A 9,608-nucleotide genomic window follows, 5' to 3' on the forward strand; every position below is an offset into this window, starting at 1 on the left:
CCCAGCCCCGGGGGGGACCCGTCCCCACGCCGAGGGGGTGCCCCCAACGCGCAACCCCGTCCTGCGCTGCCGCGAGTTGGGGGGGACCCGCCGCCGCCCCCAGGGTTGGGCGGAGGGGGGAGCGGGAAGGAGGGGTTGCTCGTCTCCATGGGGCTGCCCATGGGGTGGCGTGCGGGGAGCCCAGGGGAGAAGGAGGAGGAGGAGGAGGAGGAGGAAGGCGAGTGGGTGCTGCTCATATACTCACTACACGGAGCAAACCCGGTAAGGAGAGACTCACTTGAGGGAAAGCCGCGGATCACCATACGGGGCGTAAGGTGAAATGTTTAGTATAAACTCCTTGGGAGGGTAGGAGCTCCATTTCTGCTGCACTGTGTTGTCATTGTTATTCCAAAAGTCTCTGTCTAGATCGCTACAGCGGCCGGAGACCAGGGGAGAAAGAAAAGGGAAATACAAGAGAGAGAAGCTGAATTCCTGCAAGAGGGGAGGAAAAACAGCCCTCCGCCCCCGGAGCGCCGGGATCCTGCAGAGAGAGACAGGGCATGCGGCCGCCCACCCCTCGGCCACCAACACCGCGCGCGCACACACACACACACACACACACACGTGTGCACACACGGACAGACGGACAGATGGATGGAGCGGGGCAGAGCTGCAGAGAGACAGGAGCTGGCGGCTCCACCGGCTGGGAAGGAAAGAAGGATGGTGGGGGGTTAGAGAGGCGCCCCGGTGAGTGTGGCACCGGCGTGGCATCCCTGGCAAGCGTGGTTGTGTGTCCTCGGTACGTGTGTCTGTGTGTCCTCACCTCCTCAGCAGCCAAGTCCTGGAAGCGCACACTGCCTGGTTAACCATGACGCTGCTGCGTGTCAGAGACCCCTCCGGGTCTCCTCCTGCTGAGCCAGCTTGCTGCCGGCACGGAACCTGGACCTCCAGGCTCTGGTGAGCTGCCCACAGCACCGAGCTGCTTGGCCATGAGCTGCGTGCCTGGGGCTGTGGAGCCCAGGGAGACTCCAAAAAGCCGCCGGTGCCCAGCCCTGACACCCCTCGCCGATGCTCGATGGCAGCTCCGGGTTGAGCCCAGCTGCGTGGACCCTGTTAGAGCTGGGGAGGGAGAGCTGTGTGTGCCACACCGTTGGCAGGTGATGTGCCTCCCCCTCCAGTGCCAGCTCTGGTGCAGCTGGGAGCAGGCAAAGGGGTGCCTGAAGTAGCCCCAGTTGCCTGCACCCCAATAACCCCCTGAGTGGGAGGCCAGGCCAGCCAAGGGAGGTTTGCAATAGCCACACTCCAGGCAGGGGCTATTTCCCTCCTGGTGATCCAGCCTCGGCTGCTCCCGCTGCCTACCCCGACACCCAAAAGCCCTGTGGGGTGCCAGGGGGTGCGCGGGGCAGAGCTGGAGCTGGGGTGCCCAGGAGACCCCCACCTCCCTCTGTACCCCGTGCCGGGGGATGCCCCAGCTCCACCCTCCTTTCCCCACCGCATCCTGTGGTCAGCAGGGCCATGCCAGGATGCAGCACCCGGGTCAGGGCTCAGCCCAGGGTACCCCTGGGGACACCCACACTGAGGTCCCCATGGCTCCATGCCCGCGGCTCAGTGGGTGAGCCAGGAGGGGTACCCGAGGGTGCTGGAGAGACCCACCAGCTCTCCCAGTCTCCCAGAGCCCCTCTCCCACTGGGGCTGGGGGACCATCCTGGTCTCCCGCAGCTGCAGGAGGAGTAGGGATCAGCGATGCTTTGGCACGATGGTGGGGACCCCCCACTGCTCACTCTCCCCAGAAACCTTCATTGCTCCCCTAGACAGAGCCGGGCAAGCAGCCGCTGCCAAACTCCCTCTGCCAGGGCTGGGCCTGGGCACAGACCCTCCTCGCTGGGACGGTCACCTCTGTCCCCAAAGAGGGACCTCCCTGCTGCCTGCAGGGACAGTACCAATCCGTCATGGTGTCCCCAGGAGGGCAGAGCGCTCATGACTGGGGGATGGCACGTGGCAGAGGGCAGGGTGCTGAGTGGGCTGCAGCTGTGCCAGCCCCGTGGGCAGCGAGGCTCCTGGGTGCCGCAGCCCCCTGCCTCTCTCTTCCCCCCGCCACCCTGGCACCTACTTGATGGTTTTCTTTTCACTGCGGCCTCGGCTGGAGTCCGGAGTCCCCACAGTCTCCAGGGAAGTCTTGTAACGCTTACCCTGCAGAGAGGAGAGGAAAGGGGGGTCGGGGGGAGGCAGGGAGACCCCCACCGCACTGAAGTAGAGGATGGGACCTGCCAGGATGGCGCCTCCATCAATTTTGCTCTTTTCCCTTCCAGCCTCCTAGTTGCTGGGCTCCATCCCACCAAGCCGGGCAGCAAAACTCCTGAAAGCTTCATCCCTTGGCCCTTACAAGCCAGCAAAGGCACCAGGGGAATCTGGCCCAGCCACCCTGGCTCCTGGGCACCATCCGCAAGGGACTAGGGGGGCTTGTACCCTGCGTCACCCCAAGGACAGAGCAGCAGCTGCTGCCTGCGTACCCTTCCACAGCCTCACTGGGGGAGGAGCAGGTAATTTTAGGATTAATTGAACCTGAATTAATTGAGTTCACCTTCTCCATCGAAAGGGAAGAGCTGCCATATGATAATGAAGCAGTCACTCGCTCCTAACTGGGGCTTGTAATCAGGGCACTTCACTGTGATTTCCGACGGCAGGTTCAGCGTGCTGCTCGGATCCAGGGCGGACAAGAGCGCAATTAATGCCAATTAGCGAACAATTAGAATCGGAGGCTGCTCTGCGCAGGTGCGGGGAGGTTGTGGCAGGATGGGAGCAGCTGCCGGAGCAGGCTGGGGTTGTGGACCAGCCCTCCCACCACAGCGGCCCTGGACCTGTGAGCATCCCTCTTGCAGGAGCCAGCCCTGCACGCAGCCTGCCCACGAAACGGGGAGGATTTCTCCCTTCTCCGCAGCCTCATCACCTCTGCATGGAGCCGTCTCCTTGGCAGTGCTGCGTCAGAGGACTCCCTGCACCCTCAGCACGGGTGTCCTTGGCCAGCGGTGGACTTGTCCTGCTGGAAGCTGAAGGGATGCCCAACCTCCTTGGGTGCCCATGGGCTAATCCTGCTGGGAGCTGCAAGATTGCCCAACCTCCTTGGATGCCCATGGGCCATCCTGGAGGGAGTCAGCCTTGAGCCTTGTGCTCAGCGTTGTCCCCAGCCAGCCACAACACAGGGCCTGTGGGGTCACGGCAGCAGTGGCTGCTGGCCCATGCTCTCCTGGCACTAGCCAACCTGGGGCTACCACGTGGGCGCAGACCGGGGCCAGCCCGGCAGCCACTCAGCGGGTTTGGCCATGGTTCCCACACTGCCGTTCCAGCTCCATGCACTGTCGAGGGCCGGCCGGGACACGGCTTTCCATTCCCAGCAGCCTGAACGCCTTTGTGGCCAATTTATACTTATTTGTTCCTCTGCCAGCTTCAGCCTTCAGCACAACCGTCCCTTCTCACTGCTTCCTCACCTTCCGCCACCTCCAGCCTGCCCTTCCCTGGGTGGCACCAGCCAGGCTTGGAGACCATTTCCCACCTCCTCACAGCTCCCACCAGCCCTCCATGCTGCCTCTTCCCTGCCTGACCCCCTCTCCCCTTCCCATGGGGCAGGGGGAGCCACTGGCACCGCTGCGGTGGGCATCTCCTGTGCGGGAAGAGCTGCTGCCATCACAGCACTTGACCCAGATTCGAGTCTGATGGCGAAGGAAACGCGGCCGAGCACGTGGCCAGATCCTGGTGCTGCTCTGGGAGGAGCAGGAGGAGGAAGGATGCAGGAGGAAGCGCTGTCCCAAACCAAAGGCCCTCCTGCCTCACTGGGGCTCAGGGAGGATAGCTGGGTGGTGCCCTGGGGGGCACAGAGGGCAGCGGGGCTGGCTCACGGTGGCCAGTGCTGCCAGGGACGGGCTGGCCACCTTCCCGCAGGGCTCTTCCAGGCAGGAGCCAGCCCAGCAGGACAGGGGCCAGATCATTACCGCTTGTCGCAAATATATATATATACATACATATTTGGAAACTCCCCTTGATGGTGCATGGTTTTGCCCAAACATTTAATTATCACATGTCCTAAAGAGCAAAATAAGAGCCACAGCCGGTGCCTGCCACAAAACCGCTCTTGGCAATGGCCTCTGCCTGCTGGCAGCCTCGCTGCCCAGCCGTGCACCCCAACCCCCCTGCAGCAGGACCCCCACCCCAGCCATCACAACCCAGCGCACCCCGAGAAAGGCGGAGGGGGTCCCCCGTGCCCGCTCCCCACCCCGGGCACCCGGCCAGCGTGGGGACACTTACCAGTTTGCGCTGGCACCACTGGCAGATCCCACAGAGGACGATGGTGACGCTAAGGCTGACGGTGATGATGGCTGAGACAAGGAGGACGTCGCGGGAGGGAGCCCCTGCGGGGGAGCAGAGCAGAGCCACCGCTCAGCGAGGGAACAGTGAAGTGGGGGGCAGCCCTGGCGTGGGCACAGCACCCTGCACGCAACACCCAGGGAGAGATGGGCAAAAAGGGGGGGACCTGGTCCGGTTAAGGGCCCTGGCACGGTGGCTCCCCCACCCTCCCTGCCAGCCCCTTCGGCTGGCTTCGGGCTCCCGGAGTGGGTGCCCTGGCACCCCACACTCCCCGGGAGTGCTGGTTGGAGCAGAGAGAAGGCTTTAATCTCTGCAGCACCCTGGGAGCGCTGTCATGGCCGGCAAAGGTCACAGCATCGCCACGCCACAGCGGCTCAGCACCACAGTTGTAGCTTCTCTGTCCCCTTCCTCTTCCCCTTTGACTTCCTAATGACCATCCCTTCCCTATCTCCATCCCTTCCCCATTATTTCAGCTTTTCCTTCCTCTTCTCCTTCTGAATCGCCAGTCCTTGACCCTGCCCATCCCTTTCTCATCCTTTCACCTTCTCTATCCTCTTTCCCTTTTCCTTCCTCTTCCCCTTTCTCATCCCCTCCGGACAAGCCATTCCCAGTTTCCTTGCTGGATCTGTGTCCTGCAGACATCCTATTGGAAGGGTTCTCTTTTTGGGTCAGCCAAACCCACACAGATTTACCCCAAATGGTGCTTGGCGGGGGCAGGAGGAGGGGGTCAGGCGCTGGGCTCCTTTGCTCCTTCCCAGCTTGGCCATGGGGACCCCCAAAAAGTGGGGGTGGACCCCTCTGCTGCTGCAGCATCACCCCCCACAGGCACTGGAGACAATTTCAGGGCCAGGCAGGCATCTCCCCCTCACCCTGCTTCTGTCCCGCACCCAACCAGCCCCCGAGGGACCTGCCTGCCTCCCCCCACAGCCCCCACCCCAGCACAGGATGTCCCCAGCATCTGTCAGCCCCGGCACAGCCACCGAGCTCACGGCCACACTGCCAGCAAGCGTGATGACCCTGGCACCACAGGAGGATTAATAAGGACCCAAGGTGGCTTGTGGGGGGTGTCCAGTGAGACCTCCAGCCCAGCTCAGCTCCCCCCGCTCCACTGTGGCATCCCTGAGGGCACCCCACAGCCAGCTCTGCACCCCGGGATCAGGACAGGCCACCGTTTGAGCCACAGCCCAGTGGTGGGAAGCATCGAGGCCGGAGCAGCTCGCCTGTGGCTGTACTGCAGTATAAATATTAAACAATAATCGTTAATAATTAATTTGCCCGCAGACCTTGTTATTATAATGAAATTTGCCAGCAGCTCAGAGGCTGGGGGGAGTCAGAGCAGTCCAGGCAGCTGGATCAGGGGCTCAAGCATCCCCCTGGCACCCCGCTCCCGCCCAGGCATGCAGACAGGTGCCGAAGTGGCCACAGCTCCATGGCCCCCAGCGGAATAAAAAAAATAAAAAAAAAAAAAAAAAAAAAAAAAAGAGAAGCAAAGGGGCTGGTGGCAATAAAGAGGAGTTTTATAAAACCCCCTTAAGTAGCTGCACGGCTGGCACTGAGCCCTGCCAGGGTGGGATAGAGGGACAGGAGGGAGGTGAAGTCACCCCGGGGGATTTTGGGGGACAGGGCTGGGGGGTCCCGGGTGCTGGGCCATTGGCAGCCCCTGGGCAGCAGCACAGCCAGCCGGCACACGTGTTCCCTCCACCCAAACCCAGCCAGGGGGGCCCCGCCACCATCGCTCCTCGGTCACGAGGAGCCTGTGTATAAAACTCACTTAGCAACTGTTGCCTAGGAGGGAATTTGGGACCAGCCCTTAATTTCAAACATTTATAAACCCCAGCTAGATAAGCTGCTGGGGGGGGGGGATGTAAAGCAGCCGCACCAGCAGGAAGGGCTGGGGCAGCCCCCCCTTGGGACTGCGGGACCCCAACCAGTTCAAGTTTGGCACATGGGCTAACCGGGCAGGCTGGTGTGGCTAGGAATGGGGGTGAGCCCCCCTAAAACGCTGGCTCATACCCCCCCACCCCCCCGTGCTCCCCACAGCCCTGCTGCCTGTGTGGGGACATCGTGACATGCTGAAAGCAGTGTCCTGCCAAAAGGCACATTAGGGACTGAGGTGAGAGTGATGCCCCCCAGCTTGGAGTTTAGCCCGGAGCTTCAGGAGATGTTTCAGTCCTTGTGGGGTCAAGTTCATCCTCAGTGTAATCCAGTGAGAGGGAAATCAAAGGGGAGAAGGCGGAAGGGGGAATGAGTGCTGCCTGCAGAGGTGCTGGAGTGGCACAGATGAAGGGTGACCCGGCGTAGGAAGGAGAAATCCTTCACATTGTCCGGCCGCTGCCACCGAGGGGGTCGGAGGGGGACGTGGGTGCACGCCGGTTCCCACGCACTAAATTCCCAGTGCCAAGTTTGGCAGCACCCAGTGAGCCCGATGGTTACACTGGCACAGACCTGTCTGCCCCAGGGGGGGCTCCACACCACGATGTTGGGGGTCTCGCTGACAGCATGGCTACTAGCCCCTGGCAACCTCCAGGCTCAGCCACGCTGGCCCCTGTGCAGCCCTCCCCGGAGGGGACACGTGTCCCTCAGTCCATGCCAGCCATGTCCCCAGGGCTGGGGGAGTGACACTGGCCCCCAGGGCTGCTGCCAACCACAGCATGATTTAAATGACTCGTTTTCCAGGCAATTAGCAGTGGTTAATTAGAGAAGCCAGAGCAGAGCCCTGGGTCCCTGCTGTGGGGCGCTGTGTGGGGTCCCCCACACCATCAGCATCCCAGTTGGGATCCTTGGCATGGGGATGCCCTGAGGTGGGTGGCCCTGGGCACGGGGGCACCGAGAGGCTGGAGGGGACTCGGGGACCTGCGTGGCTGCAGCCCTGAGAACGGGTGACAAATGCGGCGCTTGTTTACCGTCGCCTCTGCCCCCTCCTTCCCCCACCACTCGCCATAAATCTCTTGGCTCTTGCCGGCACAGACACAGCTGGGAGCGTGTGAGACAGTGGTGGTGGGACCACAGCCCCGTGTACTGGGGGGTTCACACCCCTGTCCTGGAGTCCCTGCAGCCACATGCCCCCCCCCCCCCTCCCATCACACCACGAGCACAGTGGGGGGTTGTTCCTCGAGCTGGAGACCCCCACGTACTCTAGAAGGCCATCAAGGGCTTGAAGCACTGGGGGGGCACCAGGGCTTGGGTCTCCCTCACCCCTGGCACCCGCTGGCAGAAGTGGGGATGGCCACAGAGGGTGAGGAAGGGGCTGGCATGGCCCTGCAGCTCTTTCATCAGCATTCAATGCATCTTGATGGGATATAATTCTACTTTTACAGCTGGTTATTGATGAGGGGATGACCTGCCTCAGTAGCACCGCAGCCCTTCAGTGTGGGATTTGTGGGGAGCAGCAGTCAGTTGCACTTGTGGGGAGAGCATCCCTGTGATGGGGGGAGGTCCCTGCATGCAGGGAGAGGGTCCCAGTGCCAAATACCCCCCTGAGTGTGCACCTTCACATGGAGGACCCACACATTTGGCCAAGCAGGGCACCGTCCCCAAATCCTTCAGGGTCCCCGCCGTGCCCCACAGGCCCCCGTGGTGCTCGGGAGAGGTGACAGTGTGCTGCCACGTGCCCATCTCCCCTAAGCCGCGTTCCTGCAGGCGTGGGAATAGCTGCCTCCGGAGCACAAGTGAGCTCCAGCCTTTGTGGCTGCGGAGGAAACACTTCAAAACCCGACCCGAGCGCAGGCGAGAAGCACAGAAATCCAAGAGGGATTATTCTTCTCTAAGCAGCATGTAAGCTGGAGATCCTGTAAGATCGGCCCGGCGGAGGCGAGGCGCTGGCGACCACAACTGCTGATGCCAACGGATTCGACACGCGGCTGAGCACCAGCACAGTGAGGCGCAGGGAGGCAGCTCTGCACCAGGGTGGTGGTGGGTGCCGGTGCTGTGGCAGAGCTGGGTGCCCCAACGTCCTCTCTGCTCCTCCCTGGCCTCAATCCTTGTCTTGGTAACTTCAGGCACTTTGGTGGCCTTGGGTATGTTGGTGGCTTTGAACATCTTGGTGGCTTTGGCATCTCAGTGGCCCTGTGCATCTCGGTGGCTTTTCACATCTTGGTGGCTTCATGCTCCTTTGTGGCTTTTGGGCATCCTGGTGGCCCTGTGCATCTTGGTGATCCTGTGCACTGTGGTGGCTTTGGGCATCTTGGTGGCTCTGGGCATCATGGTAGCACTGCACATCTCAGTGGCTTTGCCCATCTCCGTGGCTTTGGGCATCTCAGTGGCTTTGCACATCTTGGTGGCTTCACACTCCTTGGTGGCTTTGGGCATCTTGGTAGCCCTGTGCATGTTGGTGGCTTTGAACACCTCAGTGGCCCTGTGCACCTCCGTGGCTTTGCATATATTGGTGGCTTCAAGCACCTTGGTGGCTTTGAACATCTTGGTGGCTTTGTGCACCTCAGTGGCTTTGCATATCTTGGTGGCCTTGTGCATCTCGATGGTCCTGTGCACAGCCAGCTCTCCAAGACAGCCATCGGTCACATCCAGCACAGCGAGACCCTCACGCTCAAGGGCACCTACAACCCTTTCCCCCCCACATACCTTCCCTGCAGCAGGGACACCCCAGCTCCCTGTGCCTGTTCCAGCCCTCAGACTCACCCCCCAGCTCTCCCACAGCCCCCAGCTCCCCATCACAGCCCTGCACCAAAGCCCACAGTGCTGGGGGAGCACCTGGGCACAGGGAAGCTAGGAGGGTAAAGCACCCATGAGGGGCACCCAGGTGAGGGTTCAGGCTCCTGGCCACTCTCCCGAGGCTCCTGTGCAGGACAGAAAAGCTGAAAATCTCCACAGTATGGCAAGTGGCCAAGGGCTTCGGGTGAGCGGTGGGCACAAGCTGGCAGCATCTGCTGGCACCAGGGCTAGGGTCAACCTCTGCACAGGTGCCCCAGAGCCATATTTTGGGGCGTGGAACCCAAAATGCTCAATTTGGGGCCAACCAGGGAGGGGTGGGCATGATGTCTACCTCATGGCTGCTCAGTATTCCAGCCCCAGCTCCCCAAGCATCCTCCCACCTGCCCCGGCCCAGCAGTGAGACCCATCGATGCAGAGCATCCCGGGGGAGAAATCAAAGCTCCACGGAGCTCCCCCCTCCCCAAGTCTCAGCCGCCTGCTGCGCTCTCTGGAAGCGGCGATCAAAGCCTCTCTCCGCAGCCAGCATGCCACAGCTCCACGCAGAGAAACTTCTCCGCGTGCCAAGCCGCCTGCCGCCGCCGCCGAGCGAGCAAGCGAGCGAC

At 61.9% G+C, this 9,608-nt stretch overlaps 1 protein-coding gene across 1 annotated transcript in view; it reads right to left on the reverse strand.

Annotated features, from left to right (window-relative positions):
• Positions 1-4,980, reverse strand: part of SYT7 (synaptotagmin 7) — a 16,324-nt gene extending 11,344 nt beyond the window's left edge. Inside the window, exons 1-4 of the mRNA XM_026850138.1 lie at positions 4,881-4,980; positions 4,279-4,382; positions 2,090-2,169; positions 278-409 (exon numbers count right to left, since the gene is read on the reverse strand). Coding sequence (XP_026705939.1) covers positions 278-409; positions 2,090-2,169; positions 4,279-4,382; positions 4,881-4,980 — 416 coding nt within the window. The remainder of the gene's footprint in view (positions 1-277; positions 410-2,089; positions 2,170-4,278; positions 4,383-4,880) is intronic.
• Between the last annotated feature and the right edge of the window lie 4,628 nt (positions 4,981-9,608).

This window comes from Athene cunicularia, assembly GCF_003259725.1.
Source record: "Athene cunicularia isolate RWA chromosome 5 unlocalized genomic scaffold, athCun1 chr5_part2, whole genome shotgun sequence".
Lineage (NCBI taxonomy): Eukaryota > Metazoa > Chordata > Aves > Strigiformes > Strigidae > Athene > Athene cunicularia.